Below are 17152 nucleotides of genomic sequence, written 5' to 3'. Positions count from 1 at the left end.
GGGCACAGGGAATGATCCCACAAATCCCAGTTCCCACCCTCCAAGGGGGAAAGGGGAGCAGGGCTGGGGCACAGAGAGACCCCAGGGGACACATCCACCATGTGCCACCTCCCCCAGGCGCTCCCTTCACCCCCCAAACGGCTGCCAGGACCCCCCCAGTCCCCCCCAAATCCTCGGTTCAGCTGCAGAGCGGCAGCGCCGCCCACGCCCCGCTCCTGCCTCCTGTTTATCTCCCACGAGTTCGGTTTATTTATTTTTTATTTTACTTTTTTTTTCTTATTTTCCTTCTTCAAACAGCTCCCCCAGACACTCTGCTTTCCTCCCCGAGGAGTTTGGCAGCTCGGGAGGAGCTGGAGCAGGGCAGGGAGGGCAGAGGTGGCTGCAGTGCCCGGGCAGAGCTCTGGGATGGGCAATTTTTGGGAATTTTGGGGGATTTTTGGGGATGCCAGGTGGCAGGAGCAGGCAGGAACGCTGATGGTTTTCCCAGGCAGCTGATGTTGCTCTTTTCCCTTTGTTATTTTTTCCTTTTTTGGGTTTTTTTTGGGTTCATATTTCAGATGCTTTGCAGAGACAAACAGTTTGGGAGGGCAGCTGGGGGCCGTGACCTTCCCCAGCCAGGGGGACACTGAGGGGTCCAGGAAGGACAGCCCAGGATTAATTAATTCTATATGGAATTAATTCATCCTGCATGGATTTATGATATGGATTTACCTTTGTCCTGCAGGGTTTTTATTTGTCTTATTTGGATTTATTTCTCTTATTTGGATTTATTTCTCTTATAGGGATTTTATTTGTCCCATAGGGATTTGTGTTTGTTTTATAGAGATTTTATTTGTCCTATGGGGATTTTATTTGTCCTATAGGGATTTTAGTTGTCTTATAGGGATTTATTTTTCCTAGATGGATTTAATTGTTCTAGAGGGATTTTATTTGTCCTGTAGGGATTTATGTTTGTTCTGTAGGGATTTTAATTGTCCTATAGAGATTTTATTTGTCCAATACAGATTTGTGTTTGTTTTATAGGGATTTTATTTGTCCTATAGGGATTTTATTTGTCCTACAGAGATTTTAATTGTCCTATAGAGATTTTATTTGTCCTACAGGTGGTTTTTTTTTCTCTATAGAGATTTCATTTCTCCTACAGGGATTTATTTGTCCTGCAGGGATTTAAATGGAAACACTGCAGGCCTTGGAAAACTGGGATTGAGGATCCAAGAATGGGAACACCCCGGGCATTCTCCCAGCTCCCTGGGGCTGAGGGAATGATCCCAAACATCCCAGAGCTGCTCCAGCCTCTCCCAGATTTATAGGATACAGGGAATGATCCCAAATATCCCAGAGTTGCTCCAGCCTCCCCCAGATTTATAGGATATAGGGAATGATCCCAAACATCCCAGAGCTGCTCCAGCCTCTCCCAGATTTATAGGGCCCAGGGAATGATCCCAAACATCCCAGAGCTGCTCCAGCCTCCCCCAGATTTATAGGGTACAGGGAATGATCCCAAACATCCCAGAGCTGCTCCAGCCTCCCCCAGATTCATAGGGCACAGGGAATGATCCCAAATATCCCAGAGCTGCTCCAGCCTCTCCCAGATTTATAGGATACAGGGAATGATCCCAAAGATCCCAGAGCTGCTCCAGCCTCTCCCAGCTTTATAGGGCCCAGGGAATGATCCCAAATATCCCAGAGCTGCTCCAGCCTCTCCCAGATTTATAGGGCCCAGGGAATGATCCCAAATATCCCAGAGCTGCTCCAGCCTCTCCCAGATTTATAGGGCCCAGGGAATGATCCCAAACATCCCAGAGCTGCTCCAGCCTTTCCCAGCTTTATAGGATACAGGGAATGATCCCAAACATCCCAGAGCTGCTCCAGCCTCTCCCAGCTCCCTGGGACTGAGGGAATGATCCCAAACATCCCAGAGCTGCTCCAGCCTCTCCCAGCTTTATAGGGACTGAGGGAATGATCCCAAACATCCCAGAGCTGCTCCAGCCTCTCCCAGCTTTATAGGGACTGAGGGAATGATCCCAAACATCCCAGAGCTGCTCCAGCCTCCCCCAGATTTATAGGGTACAGGGAATGATCCCAAATATCCCAGAGCTGCTCCAGTCTCTCCCAGCTCCATGGGACTGAGGGAATGATCCCAAATATCCCAGAGCTGCTCCAGCCTCTCCCAGATTTATAGGGTACAGGGAACAATCCCAAATATCCCAGAGCTGTTCCAGCCTCTCCCAGCTTTATAGGATACAGGGAATGATCCCAAACATCCCAGCTCTGCTCCAGCCTCTCCCAGATTTATAGGGACTGAGGGAATGATCCCAAACATCCCAGAGCTGCTCCAGCCTCCCCCAGATTCATAGGGTACAGGGAATGATCCCAAACATCCCAGCTCTGCTCCAGCCTCTCCCAGATTTATAGGGACTGAGGGAATGATCCCAAATATCCCAGAGCTGCTCCAGCCTCTCCCAGATTTATAGGATATAGGGAACAATCCCAAATATCCCAGAGCTGCTCCAGCCTCTCCCAGCTCCCTGGGGCTGAGGGAATGATCCCAAATATCCCAAAGCTGCTCCAGCCTCTCCCAGCTTTATAGGGACTGAGGGAATGATCCCAAACATCCCAGAGCTGCTCCAGCCTCTCCCAGCTTTATAGGGCCCAGGGGATGATCCCAAATATCCCAGAGCTGCTCCAGCCTCTCCCAGCTTTATAGGGCCCAGGGGATGATCCCAAATATCCCAGAGCTGCTCCAGCCTCTCCCAGCTTTATAGGGCCCAGGGAATGACCCCAAAGATCCCAGAGCCGCCGATCCCAGCGGATCCCCAGCCAGCCCAGCTGTCCCAGATGTGTTTGGCTGCGTGTCCATGGAGGTGTGGGAGCAGGCCAGGGACAGGAGGGAACGTCGGGATGAGGAAACGCTTCAGAGTTTCCAGCTCTGCTCCAAACGAATCCTTTAACCTTTTCCAAGCCCTTTTTTTCCAGGGGCTGAGAGGAGCTCGGAGCCTCCTTGTGCCCAGAGGGAATCATCAGGGAATTTGGGATTTAGGGAATTTGGGATTTAGGGAATTTGGGATTTGGGAATTCAGCACTTGGGGTTTTTAGGGAATGGGATGGAGCCAGCAGGCTGAGGCCAGAGAGGATCCAGAGGCACTTCTGGGAGTTTGGGATGGGAGTTTGGGATGGACTGTGAGGATTCCATGGGGCTGGGAGTTTGGGATGGGAGTTTGGGATGGGCTGTGAGGATTTTCCATGGGGCTGGGAGTTTGGGATGGGGTGCAAAGACATTCCATGGGGCTGGGAATCCAGAATGGGCCACAAGGACATTCTGTGGGGCTGGGAGTTTGGGATGGGAGTTTCAGATGAGCTGTGGGGATTTTCCATGGGGCTGGGAGATTGGGATGGGCTGTGAGGATTTTCCATGGGGATGGGAGTTTGGGATGGGTTGTAAGGTCATTCTGTGGGGCTGGGAGTTTGGGATGGGAGTTTGGGATGGGAGTTTGGGATGGGCTGTGAGGATTTTCCATGGGGATGGGAGATTGGGATGGGCTGTAAGGTCATTCTGTGGGGCTGAGAGTTTGGGATGGGAGTTTGGGATGGACTGTGAGGATTTTCCATGGGGATGGGAGTTTGGGATGGGCTGTGAGGACATTCCATGGGACTGGGAACTGCCAGGACCGAGCCCACCCCACAAAAACCCGCAGACCCAGAGACACCAGGCAGGAACCACGTGAGATTCCAAGCCTGGAATTGGGCCGGGATGGGGGGAAAACGCTGCCCCAGCTCTTCCCAGCCTTTCCCAGCCGGGGACAATGCGGGATTTGCTGCCCCTGGAGCAGCTCCCATGGAATTCTGGTGATTCCAGGAGCTCCGGGAGCATCCCGCGGGGCCGGCGCTGCCCCGCTCAGAGTTTCCAGCGGCTCGCTCGGCTGTTGCTCCGTCTCCGGGTGACCGAGTCCCTCCAGATTCCCTCAAATCTCGCTCCAAGAATGTTGTTTGGGCTGAAGAATGCGTGGCTGGGAAGGAAGGAGGGAAAAGGGAGGCTCGGGGTGAGCGGGGAGGTCGAGGCAGGGCTGGATCGGCGCTCCCTCGCCAGCCCTGCAGATGTGGGGCAGATGTGGGGCAGATGTGGGGCCTCCGCCCCAAAGGGATCCGGGAATCCCTCGGGATTCCCTTCCCCGCCTGCTCCAGGGGCGGCCCCGGGGGGGTCCGGGGTCAGGGGGATCCATCGGGATCTGCCCCGGGCACGGGGGATTCCCGGGGGGCTGCGGGGAGCAGAACCTTCCCACCGGGGAGGGCCTGGGGCGGCAGGAGGAGCAGGGAGAGGAGAAAATGAGGAAGAGGAGGGAGAGGAGGAAAATGAGGAAGAGGAGGGAGAGGAGGAAAATGAGGAAGAGGGGAAAGGGGGGAAAGAGGAGGGAGAGGAGGAAAATGAGGAAGAGGGGAAAGAGGGGGAAGAGGGGGAAGAGGGGGAAGAGGGGGAAGAGGGGGAAGAGGAGGAAGAGGAGGAAGAGGAGGAAGAGGAGGAAGAGGAGGAAGAGGAGGAAGAGGAGGAAGAGGAGGAAGAGGAGGAAGAGGAGGAAGAGGAGGAAGAGGAGGAAGAGGAGGAAGAGGAGGAAAATGAGAAAGGAGGGAGAGGAGGAAAATGAGAAAGAGGAGGGAGAAGAGGAAAATGAGGAAGAGGAGGGAGAGAAGGAAAATGAGGAAGAGGAGGGAGAGGAGGAAAATAAGGAAGAGGAGGGAGAGGAGGGAGAGGAAGAAAATGAGGGTTCCCTGCATGGATGGAACAATGAGAGGTACCTGGAGAGAGGGAGAAGAGGAAGAGGAGGAAGAGGAAGAAAATTAGGAAAATGAGGAAGAGGAGGAAGAGGGGGAAGATGAGGGTTCCCTGCATGGATGGAGCAATGAGAGGTGGGGCAGGGATGAGATGCAGTCTGGGGTCCTGGAATGACCGCTGAGGATGGGACGGGGCAGGGATGAAGGATTTGGGATTCCAGGAATCCAGCACGGAGCATTCCCAGCTCCTGTCACCAGCTCCGAGCTCCCCGTGAGAGCCAGCAGCAGGGAATTGCTGGTTTGGGGGGCAAAATGTGGGAAAATGTCCTGGAAGTCGCTTGGGAAGCAGGGATGAAAGGAGAGGGAGGAACGAGGTCCTATCAACACCCTCCCGGTGCCAAGGGAGCCGTGCCAGGAACTTTGGGATGTGGGGGAGAACCGGAGCACGAGATCCCAGGGTTGGGTGGAGACAAAAAGGGAAAATCCTCACGGGGTTCTCCAGCTGGAAAATTCCCATTTTCCTGAGATGATCCAGGTCTGGTTGGGGTGAGATTGGACAGAGGGTGCTGGGTTCTGTGGGGAGCGCGGGGGCTGAGCTCCAGCCCGCTGGAATTCCCTGCTTGAGGCTGGAAAAGGGGATGGGGCCGCGGGAATGGCACCACCGGGGGCACCTCCTGCTCCTCAGAGTCCCCAGGGAGGGTTCCTCCTCCAAAGGGAGCTTATCCCAGATCCTTCCAACTTCCACAGGCTAGAATTCCTGATCCAGCCAGCCTGGGGACTGTTTGATTTTTCAGGAAAACCTCCAGGCCCTGAAATCCTTGGAGCTGCTGGCCAGAGATGCTCCGACAGCAGCGCACGATTTCCCGGGAATTCAGCAGAATTCCACAAAAATTCCCCAGCAATTCGGCTCCCTGGGAACGGGATCCAAGCCCTCCACCCTCTCCATCGTCCCAAAGCCTCCAGCCCCTCCCTGCCAGGCGGGATTCCTTCTCCAGCTGCCCCCACCACGCTCGGAGGGGTTAAAGAACACCCCCCACCTCCCTTCCCGGGGGTTTCCCTCCCTTTCCCGTCCTCTTTTCCCGCTTTCTCCACATCCTCGCTCCCCGCAGACGGGCTGCGCTTTCCAGGCACATTTCCCATCCCAAATATTCGGGATTTCTGGCCGAGTCCCCGCTGTACAGCGTGTCCCTCCAAGCTACCGAACTCTGCTCACATCGCTGCTCCTCCTCCTCCTCTTCCTCCTCCTCCTCCTCAGGATCCCCGCAGGGCTCCCCCCCCCTCATCCCGGGAGGATGTTTTGGCTGGGAATTTTCTATGGAAAGCGAGGAGAAACGGAGCCCGGGGGGGAGCTGGCACCTGCTGAGCTTGGTGAAATAATTCCAGGCTGCCGGGAGGATGCGGGAGCGCAGCCGGAGCCGGGCAGGGGCCGCTCCGGGCTCCTTCTTCCCTCCCCTCTCCTTTCCCTGCGGGAGGAAATGCCCGGAGAGGCCGGGAAGAGCCTCAGGATGGGGATGGGGACGGGGACAGGGGCTGGGACAGCTCTGCAGGGCCCCCCAGGGGCGCTGGGATGAGCCCCAAAACTTCTTCCCAAGCAGGGATCACCCTCAGGACACCGCCCTGCTCTTATCCCCCCATTCCCACCCTGGCTGAGCCTCGAGGGGATGGAGGAGACCCCAAATCCAGGGGATGGAGCAGATCCCAAATCCCAGGGGATGGGTGAGATCCCAAATCCTGGGGATGGAGGAGATCCCAAATCCCAGGGGATGGAGGAGATCCCAAATCCCGGGGGATGGATGAGATCCTAAATCCTGGGGGATGGAGGAGATCCCAGATCCGGGGGCATGGAGGAGATCCTAAATCCTGGGGCATGGAGGAGATCCTAAATCCTGGGGCATGGAGGAGATCCTAAATCCTGGGGCATGGAGGAGATCCCAAATCCTGGGGGATGGAGGAGATCCTAAATCCCAGGGGATGGGTGAGATCCCAGATCTCTGGGGAATGGATGAAACCCCCAAATCCCAGGGGATGGATGAAATCCTAACTCCTGGTGGGATGGAGGAGACCCCAATTCCAGAGGATGGATGAGATCCCAAATCTCTGGGGAATGGATGAGATCCCAATTCCAGAGGATGGCTGAGATGCCAAATCCTCATGGGATGGATGAGATCCCAAATCTCTGGGGGATGGATAAGACCCCAATTCCAGGGGATGGATGGGATCCCAAATCCCAGAGGAAGACTGAGACCCCAAATCCTGGTGGGATGTATGAAACCCCCAAATCCCAGAGGAAGGCTGAGACCCCAAATCCTGGTGGGATGGATGAAACCCCCAAATCCCGGGGATGGCTGAGACCCCCCAGCCCCATGTGGATTTCCCCAGCCTGCAGAAATGCCAGCTTGGCAACCCCAGGCTGCCAAATCCGAAGACAAATTCCCGCTGTCACAGTGGCCCCTTTGGTAGGGAATTTATTTACTTTGGATGCTGCTGCCTTATCGTCCATGGAAATGTTTATCCCAAATATTTAACGGCAGCACTGCACAAACTGAGCCTTCCTGGGGAGCCCTCGGAGCAGGGCCCACATCCCCCCTCCTGGTCGTGTAAAAATTCAGGAAAATTCCTTGGTTTTCCCCAAAAATCGCACCCTCAGCACCCCCAAAACCTGATATTCTCTAACCTGGCCAGAGGCCTCCTCACAGCTCCCTGATGAGAAACGCAGGAGAGCCCTGAAAAACAACATCCCAACCCCGCTAAGTCGTTAACCAGAGGGAGCCTGGAAAGTGCCAACACTCCTGAGAGAAAAGGAGAGAGAGAGAGGAGGGAGAGGAGGGAGAGGGAGGAAAGAAATCGCAGGTTATTTATAACGCCAGGCAGCACCAGGGGCTCGCCAGTCTCTCCTGCAAAGCTGCGGCTGCGAGGTCACTCCCCGAAAATCCCGAAATCCCGGCCGAGCCCGTGCCCTGCCAGCGCAAGATTCGCTCCGGGATCCGGGGCGGGCACCCGGCGCTGCGGCTCGGGAGCCTCCCTCCCTCCCATGCTGCCGGTGCCACGGCACAGCCCGCAGCAGCCTTTGCACAGGAGGAGCGCAGCTCGGTGAGTCCGGCTCGGCGGTTTGTAGGCAGTTTTTAAGGGTTTTTTTTATTATTTCTTTGGGTTTTGGTTTTTTTTTTTTTTGGAAGCCTGATTTCCATCCCTGCGCCCCGGCTGCACATGGCAGCGCCAGGGGTGGCACAGCTGGAGCTGCTGGAGAGGCACTTCCCCTGCTGCCCGCTTCTCCTGGTGCCCATCTCCCTTCCCACCCACTTCTCCTGGTGCCCATCTCCCTTCCCTCCCACTTCTCCTGGTGCCCATCTCCCTTCCCTCCCACTTCTCCTGGTGCCCACCTCTCCCTCTGCCCGATTCTCCCGCTGCTGCTCCCTCCTGCCCACTTTTCCTGATGCCGCCTCCCTTCCCACTCACTCTTCCTGCTGCCCCTCTCTCCTGCCCTCCTCTCCTCCTGCTGCCCCTCTCTCCTGCCCCCTCCTCCTGCTGCCCCTCTCCCTTCCCACCCGTGTTCCTCATGCCCCTCTCCCCTCCTGCCCACTTTTCCTGCTGTCCTTCTCCCTTCCCTCTTTTCCTGCTGCTCCTCTCCCATCTCACTCATCTCCCCATCCCATCTCCCCTCTGCCACATCCATGCCCGCCTCCCTGGGAGCTGGGCACCTTCCCTGATGTCCATCCAGGCTGGGCAGAGACCCCCATCCCATCCCATGGATCCCATCCCACCCCATGGATCCCATCCCATGGATCCCATCCATCCCATAGATCCCATCCCATGGATTTCATCCCATCCCATGGATCCCATCCCATCCCACAGATCCCATCCCATGGATCCCACCCCATCCCACCCCATGGATCTCATGGATCCCATCCCATGGATCCCGTCCCATCCCATCCCATGGATCCCATCCCAGGTTCCATCACCCCATGGATGGCCCCAAATCCTCGCCACCAGGAGACAGCCCCGTTGCAGCCCCTGGCCCAGGACAGGGACACCAGGAGGGGACAGGGACCTCAGGGCCAGATCCCACCCCAAACCCGGGGACAGAACCCCACAAACAACGAGGGGACAGCGGGGGAGGGGGCTGGGGACAGAGTTTGGGGTCACCAGAGGTTGAGGGGGGGCCTGGGAAAGGTGGGGGGACACCAGGGGTGGGGACTTCCCCCCAGAGAGGGGGTTTGCCCTCAGCAATGGGGATATTCCCCTCAGGGATGGGGTTTTTCCTCCAGGGATGGAGTTTTTGCCCCCATGTATAGGGTTTTGCCCCCAGGGATGGGGTTTTTGCCCCCTGGCATGGGTTTTTTTCCTTCAGGGATGGAGTTTTTGCCCTTGGGGATGGGGTTTTTGCCCCAAAGGGGCCCCCAAGAAGGAGCTGCCAAGAGGGTGGAGAAGCAGCAGGCTCTGGTATGAGAGCAGGCACAGAGCCCTGGAGCAGCAGCAGGAGCAGCAGGAGGAGGAGGAGGAGGAGGAGGAGGAACTCCTCTGCCCCTGCCAAGCTCCCCGTGGCACTCAGCATCCCCCAGGATCCCATCCCGAGCACATGGAGCAGGAAAAAAGGACAAACCCAGGCCTTGCCCAGCCTGCATCCCTCAATCCTGCTTTTTATTTCCCGTGCCAGGGTGGCAGGGCAGGGCCCTCTGTGCCCTCTGTGCCTGCCAGGCTGGGTGTCCCCTCCTTGCTGCAGGTTGGGGACACGGCCAGGGGTCACCAGGTGACCTCAGGGCCACCCCTGGCATGGCAAAAAGGGGACACTGGTGTCCCTGCTGTCCCTGCTGGTCCTTACTGGTCCCTGCTGGTCCTTACTGGTCCCTGCTGGTGTCTGCTGTCCCTGCTGGTCCTTACTGGTCCCTGCTGGTCCTTACTGGTCCCTGCTGGTCCCTGCTGGAGCAGAGCTGGCAGTGACACCCTCCCAGCCACGTAGGATCCTCTCCTGCTCCCAGCAGCCAAATTCCTGGAGGGATTTCAAGCTGCCTGGCTGCAGGAACACCCCGTGTGCTCATTTATCCCGGGATGGATGATTCCAGAGCTGGAATCCTCCAGCTGCAGCCCCACCTGGGCACGGGGATCAGGGGTGGGTTTGCCTCGTTCCCTGCTCGCCTCTGGAGTTGTCCCCTCTCCCTGGTCACACCGAGGGCGCTGCCCCTCCTCGTGCCTGGGGAAATGGGAGCTTGGAAGAGGTTTCAGCTCCAAAACCAGGCAGAATTTGTTTACCAGGATCTGCATCCTGCGTTTCTGTGGGGGAAGGGAGAGCTGGATGAAACCCACGGTGATTCCTGTCACCAGCGAGCGGAGCATAAATAGCTCCTTCAAAAGATGCCTCCAGCTCCTTCAAAAGGCTCCTCAGGCTCCCAAAATCGCCCTGATCCGGCAGCTCCCCCTCTCAGACGGAGAATTCAATTCCCTTCTCCAAGGGGATCCAAATTCCTCCTCCTCCCTCCCACGCAGAGCCAGCCCCGGGCACCTCGTGTGACCCCACACAGATCCCCAGGCTCTGTCCTCCAGCCAGAAATGGAATCAGCCAGAAATCAGGATCTCACCAGCACGTCCCCACTGGGGTGGAGATTCCTCACAGATCTCCTCCAGGGTGGGAGGTTTCTCCCAAATCTCCTCTGGTTTGCTCCAAATCTCCGCCAGGAATGGAGGTTCCTCCCAAATCCCTGCTGGGAGGGAGTTTGTTTCCAAATCTCCACTGGTTCCCCTCAAATCTCCAGTGAGGACTAAGGCTCCTCACTGGGGTGGAGGTTCCTCCTGAAATTTCCACCAGGAGGGAGGTTTTTCCCAAATCTCCACTGGTTTCTCCCAGATCTTTATCAGGGATGGAGGTTTTCCCCAAATTTCCACTGGGGATGGAGGTTCCCCCCAGATTTCCACTGGGATTAAGGTTTATCCCAAATCTCCACTGGTTTATCCCAGATCTTTATCAGGGATGGAGGTTACCCCCAAATCTCCACCAGGAATGGAGGTTCCTCTCGAAATTTCCACTGGGATTGAGGTTTTTCCCAGATCTCCACTGGTTTCTCCCAGATCTTTATCAGGGATGGAGGTTCCCCACTCAATTTCCCCCAGGAATGGATGTTCCCCCCAGATTATGAAGGTTCCTCCCAAATCTCCCCTTGTTTCTCCCAGACCTCCATCAGGGAGAGAGGTTTTTCCCAAATCTCCCCCGGCTCCTCTCAAATTTCCACTGGGATGGAGGTTCCTCCCAAACCTTCACCAGGGCTGGAACTTTCCCCAAGGTGAAAAGTGGGAAGATCACACAACTCCACCCAGGAGGAAGCATCCACAGCTGGGGCTTTTTGGGCAGGATTCCCTCCTCTCCTGCTCCTCCATCCCTGCCTTCCTCCCCACCTCACCCTCCCGCGCCTTCATCCCCTGGCAGGTCCCTCCAGCGCCATGCCTCGGCCCACCACCCTCATCCTGCTGCTGGCCGGGCTCTGCGTGCCCTCCCTGGGCCAGTACAACGAGGAGGAGGACCTGGCCTGGCTCCAGTACTACCTGCGGCAGTCCCGCGTCTCCTCCTACAACTACGTGCCCTACTACGAGGAGGAGAGCCCCGCGTACGCCTACTCCTACCCCTCCGCCACCGACACCGAGCCCGAGCCCGAGCCCCAGCCGCAGCAGGCGGCGCCCTGGCGGTGTCCCCAAGAGTGTGACTGTCCCCCCAACTTCTCCTCGGCCATGTACTGCGACACGCGCAACCTGCGCTACCTGCCCTTCGTGCCCTCGCGGATGAAGTACGTTTATTTCCAGAACAATCTCATCACCTCCATCCAGGAGGGCGCCTTCGACAACGCCACCGAGCTGGAGTGGCTGGCGCTGCACAACAACCAGATCGGCAGCGAGAAGGTGGGGAAAAGGGTTTTTGGCAAGCTGCAGCGCCTGGAGAGGCTCTACATGAACAACAACAACCTGACCAGGCTGCCCAGCCCGCTGCCGCGCTCGCTGCGCGAGCTCCACCTCTCCTACAACCAGATCTCCAAGGTGCCTGCCAACGCTCTGGAGGGGCTGGAGAACCTCACGGCGCTCTACCTCAGCCACAACTTCATCTTCGAGATGGGCGCCTCCCTCAAGGGGCTCAAGTCGTTGATCCTGGCCGACCTGAGCTACAACAACCTGAGGAAGGTCCCCGACGGGCTGCCGGCCTCGCTGGAGCAGCTCTACCTGGAGTACAACTACATCAACGCCATCCCCGACGAGTATTTCCAGGTGTCGCCCAGGCTGCTCTACGTGAGGATGTCCCACAACAGCCTGACCAACCAAGGGCTCTCCAGCAACACCTTCAACAGCAGCAGCATCCTGGAGCTGGACCTCTCCTACAACCGGCTGCAGAAGATCCCGCGGGTCAACACCAACCTGGAGAACCTCTACCTGCAGGGGAACCAGATCGACGGTGAGCAGGGATGGGGAAGGGGTGGGGAGCCCAGGGGAAACGCCTGTGGGGGGATTTGAGCGGGAATTTGGGGGTTCTGAGGGTTCCTGAGCGAGGAGGGGGTGGGAGCTGTCCCAGCCCTCAAGGGAGGGTTCCTGTGGGATCCCTGAGATGGATTTTGGGGGGGTTCTGGGGAGCCTGAGCTTCTCCTGGGGTGGGAGATGATGGGAAGCAGGGGGGAACCAGCTGGGGAGGGGTCACGGCAGTGGGCAGAGCTGGGGGGCACCACGGCCATGCTGGGGACACGGGGCACACTGGGCAGTGCCAGCACAGGGGACAGGGATGTCCTGCAGTGCCAGCATAGGGGACAGGGACATTGCCCAATGCCAGGACAGGGGACAGGAGCACTCCCTGGTGGCAGCATAGGGGACAGGGACATTGCCCAGAGCCAGCACAGGGGACAGGGACATTCCCTGGTGGCAGCACAAAGGACAGGGACACTGCCCAGTGCCAACATAGAGGACAGGGACATTCTCTGGTGGCAGCACAAAGGACAGGGACACTGCCCAATGCCAGCACAGGGGACAGGGACACTGCCCAGTGCCCAGGGCCAGCACAGCCCCTGTGTCCCCTGCACAGCCCCACGAGTGTCCCCAGAGCCCCCAGCTGAGGGCTCTGTCCTTCCCCCGGGAGCTCCGTCCATCCCGATCTCTGCGCTGCCTCCCCCAGCACAGACAAACAAACCGAGGGAATGGATTGTTCTGGAATGGTCTGGATGGTTCTGGATTGTTCTGGAATGGTCTGGGTTGTTCTGGATGGTTCTGGGGCCGTGCTTATAAAAACGGGTTGGGAAAACCAAGCCCGAGCTAAAGCTGCCGGGAAAAACCAGCCCTGCACCTCTGACCTGCCAGGACCTGAGGGCAGGGCTGGGATGGGATGGGAACAGGGATGGGAAATGGGAATTGGGGATGGGAAATGGGATGGGAAATGGGAAATGGGGATGGGGTTGGGACTTGGAATTGGGATGGGAAATGGGAAATGGGAATGGGAACAGGAATGGGGATTGAGATTGGGAATGGGAATAGGAATGGGAAATGGGGATGGGAAATGGGAACAGGAACGGGAGTGGAGATGGGGATAGGAATGGGGACGGGAACAGGAATGGAATGGGAACGGGAATGGGAAGGTGTCAGTGCAGCCATCAGCTGTTGCAGGGAAAACACAGAACCCCGCAGCGGGGAGCTGCCAGCAGCACAGACACGGCAACAGATTCCCAAATGTTTGCTTTCCAAACCGGAGCTGCCGCCGTCTGCCCGCAAACGCCGCGGAGCCGCCGCCGGCTCCTCCTCCATCTCCCCCTCCTCCTCCTCCTCCTCTGAGGGTCCTGCTGACCTTCACAGCCCCCCAAAATCGGGGATGCGGCTCCAGGAGCGCGGCTCAAACCCCTTGGGAGCATCCGGACCGCGGTGCTGCCCCTCCGCCCCACCGAGGGTGCCCTCGGTGGCTGCAGCCCCCAAATCCCAGCGCTCCCCCGGAGCAGCAGCCCGGCCTGGAGCTCTGCTGCCCTCTAGGCTCAAATCCTGCACGGAAAAATCCCAAAAAATGCATTTTGGAGTTTGTTCCATCTCCGGGGCTGGGCTGGGCTGGAATTTCCCCGCCCGGCGCTGGCAGCGGAGGAGCGCAGAGGGGACGGCTGGGATGGGGACAGGGACATCCCCGCTCCTGGACGCGCTGCCCGAGGGTCCCACAGCGGCCAGAGGGGTCAGGGCATGGAGGCTGCAGCGCAGGAAGCCTCCGAGAGAGGCTGGAAAAGCAAATCCTGATGGAAAGCAAAGTTTTCCGTCCGGCTCCACCCTCCGAGCGCTCCAGCCCGGCTGGGCAGGGAAGATTCCAAACGCTCCTGCTCCTCCTGGCTGCGGCCAGGAGCGCCAGGAACTCTTTAGGCTTGAGGGGTTGAGGCCAAACCTGCAGGAAAAATCGGCAAATTTGGGCTGCTGCCATTTTTTATCCCCCTCCCGCCTGCCTCCACACAAAGCGGCTCTCGGAGGTGGATCCCTCGGAACAGAGGATTTCCCACTAAAAATCCACTTTGGGGAAGGTTGTGGGGGATTCAGCTGCAGTGATCCCTGAGAAGGCTGAGCTAGGACAGGGACTAGACTGAGCTAAAGAAAAAAGCAGGGATTTATTAAAAGGATCTCCTCCATGGATCCACCTTGGGCAGCACCAGAGCCCAGCCAGGGCTGCATCCAAGGTGAACCAAAAGGGCACAAAATGAACCCAAAATGAACCAAAATGGCACAAAATGAACTCAAAATGGTAACAAAATGAACCCAAAATGAACCAAAATGGCACAAAATGAACCCAAGATGGACAAAATGAACCCAAAAGGAGCCAAAATGGTCACAAAATGAACCCAAAATGTCACAAAATTAACCCAAGATGAACCCAAAATGTCACAAAATTGACCCAAGATGAACCCAAAATGGGCACAAAATGAACCTGAGGTGAACCAAAATGGTCACAAAATGAACCCAAGATGACCCAAAATGGTCACAAAATGAACCCAAAATGTCACAAAATGAACCCGAGGTGAAGCAAAATGGGCCCAAAATGAACCCAAAATGGTCACAAAATGAACCCAAGATGACCCAAATTGGCACAAAATTAATCCAAGATGACCCAAAAATGTCACAAAATGAACCCAAGAGGACCCAAAATGGCACAAAATGGACATCTGGCCACGGGGTCTCTCACTTTTATCAGTTCTGCTGCATTTGCACATTGGAGTTCATTGCCCAATTACAGCTTTAGGTTATGAATCCCCATCCTACTTCTTTTTCTCTCTTAAATCCACGTTGTTTGTGCTCCTGGGCCTGAAATTTGGATCATTTGAAATTTGGATCACAGAGAAAGAATCGTTTTATCTCTGCGAACAGCGCTCACCATCCCCTATCCCTCACCCCAAACCCCACAAAACCCCAAAAACCCCAAACCCTGAGCGCTGACCCCCTCCTCTCCCCGCAGAGTTCTCCATCAGCAGCTTCTGCTCCGTGGTGGACGTGGTGAACTACTCTCGGCTGCAGGTGCTGCGGCTGGACGGCAACGCCATCAAGCGCAACGCCGTGCCCCCGGACGCGCCGCTCTGCCTGCGCCGCGCCACCGTCATCGAGATCTGAGCCCTCGGCCAACCCCCCCTCCACAGGACTCGTGGCCCCCCTCCCCAGGGAATTCCCTCCTTCCTGCTTCTCCACCCGGCTCGGCTCCGCGGCGGCGGCGGCGCGCTCCTGGGTTTGATGGAGTTTTGGGTTTGGGATCGGAGCCCGGCTCTGAGCGTGCCACGGCTGCCCCACAAAGGGGTCATGGTCACCTTCTGGGCCGTGGTCACCTCCTGGGCCATGGTGTCACCTCCTGGGCCATGGTCATTGCTGGGCCCATGGTCACCTCCGGACCCATGGTCACTTCCAGACCCATGGTGTCACCTCCTGGGCCGTGGTCACCTCCTGGGCCGTGGTCACCTCCTGGGCCGTGGTCACCTCCCGGCCTGTGGTCACCTCCCGGCCTGTGGTCACCTCCTGGCTCGTGGTCATCTCCTGGCCTGTGGTCACCTCCTGTCCCATGGTGTCATCACCTCCTGTCCCATGGTGTCACCTCCTGGCTCGTGGTCATCTCCTGGCCTGTGGTGTCACCTCCTAGACCGTGGTCTCCTCCTAGACCACGGTCATCTCCTGTCCCATGGTCACCTCCTGGGCTGTGGTCACTTCCGGGCCCATGGTGTCACCTCCTGTCCCGTGGTCACCTCCTGGGCCATGGTGTCACCTCCTGGCCCAGGCTGGGGTGGGACAGTGCTGGGGTGGGGCTCATCCCGCCCTGGACAGGGGGAAATGCCAATCCTGATCCCAAATCTGGATCAGAAACCCCTGGGAGGAGCATCCTTCCATGGGGGATCAGACCCAGAAGGAGCATCCTTCCAGGGGGGATCAGACCCTTTTCCCATGGAGAAATCCCACAAGGATCAGACCATGGAAGAACCATGGGGAAATCCCAGTCCCAAATCTGGGTCTGACCCCCCTGGGAGGAGCATCCTTCCATGGGGGATTGGACCCAGAAAGAGCATCCTTCCAGGGGGATCAGGCCCTTCTTCCATGGAGAAATCCCACAAGGATCAGACCCTTTTTCCACGGAGAAATCCCACAAGGATCAGACCCTTTTTCCACAGAGAAATCCCAGTCCCGATCCCAAATCCCGGTCTGACCCCCCTGGGAGGATCACCCAAGGGGTTGGGAGCTGCAGGAGCGAAGGGTTAAAGCTCTCCAGGCTGGAGGATCCCTCAGTGAGGGCTGAGAGGAGCAAATCCATCCCTCCCCTTCCTTCTCCCCCCCTTTTCCTGCTCCAGAAATAACAGGGAGAAACCCTAAAGGAGAGAAACCCACCCTGGGCTCAAATCTTCCTCCCAAACCCCTGGATCAGGGCAGGAGGAGGAAAATCCTGGAGCTGCCACCCCCTCCTGGAGCTGCCACCCCCTCCTGGAGCTGCCACCCCAAAGAATATATCCCAAAGAAAACCCCAAAGGCAACCACAGAGCCAGGCTGGAATTCCCTAAAAATCCCAAATTCCCCTCGGGGCGGCTGAGTTTGAGGACTGAAGGGGCAGCTGAGCTTTGGGGGTCACCAGTCCGAGGTGCTCCCCCCGGCCCTCTGCGTCGTTCCTGCATGCAAAGATCATTTTTTTTGTAAAAAAAACCTAAAAAAATCCCATAATTTCACCAGCATGAACTGTAAACCCCAAAGTCATCAATAAAACCTTTCCAGTGCCTGCAGCCAGCGCCTCTCCTCCTCTCCGGGATGGATTTCCAGGCTGGAATTGCCGTCTAGCGGCTGGCCCGGGTGTGGCACGGGAAAATCCCCATGGAAAAGGCTCAGCGGGATGGGGAGGGAGGGAGGGGATGGAGGCACCGCCGGGGTTTTTAGGTCGTGAGGATTT

General features: G+C 57.4%; 1 protein-coding gene across 1 annotated transcript; it reads left to right on the top strand.

Annotated features, from left to right (window-relative positions):
• Positions 1–11196: 11196 nt before the first annotated feature.
• Positions 11197–15348, top strand: FMOD (fibromodulin; the record flags this gene model as incomplete). The annotated part of the gene is made up of 2 exons (XM_084220665.1): positions 11197–12193; positions 15197–15348. 2 exons carry the CDS (start codon positions 11197–11199, stop codon positions 15346–15348), a joined length of 1149 nt encoding a protein of 382 aa, XP_084076791.1.
• Positions 15349–17152: the final 1804 nt, after the last annotated feature.

Source organism: Fringilla coelebs (genome assembly GCF_963513975.1).
Source record: "Fringilla coelebs genome assembly, chromosome: 23".
Classification (NCBI taxonomy): Eukaryota; Metazoa; Chordata; class Aves; order Passeriformes; family Fringillidae; genus Fringilla; species Fringilla coelebs.
The sequence above is the reverse complement of the archived record's forward strand: the minus strand, read 5'-3'. Positions and strand labels throughout refer to the sequence as shown.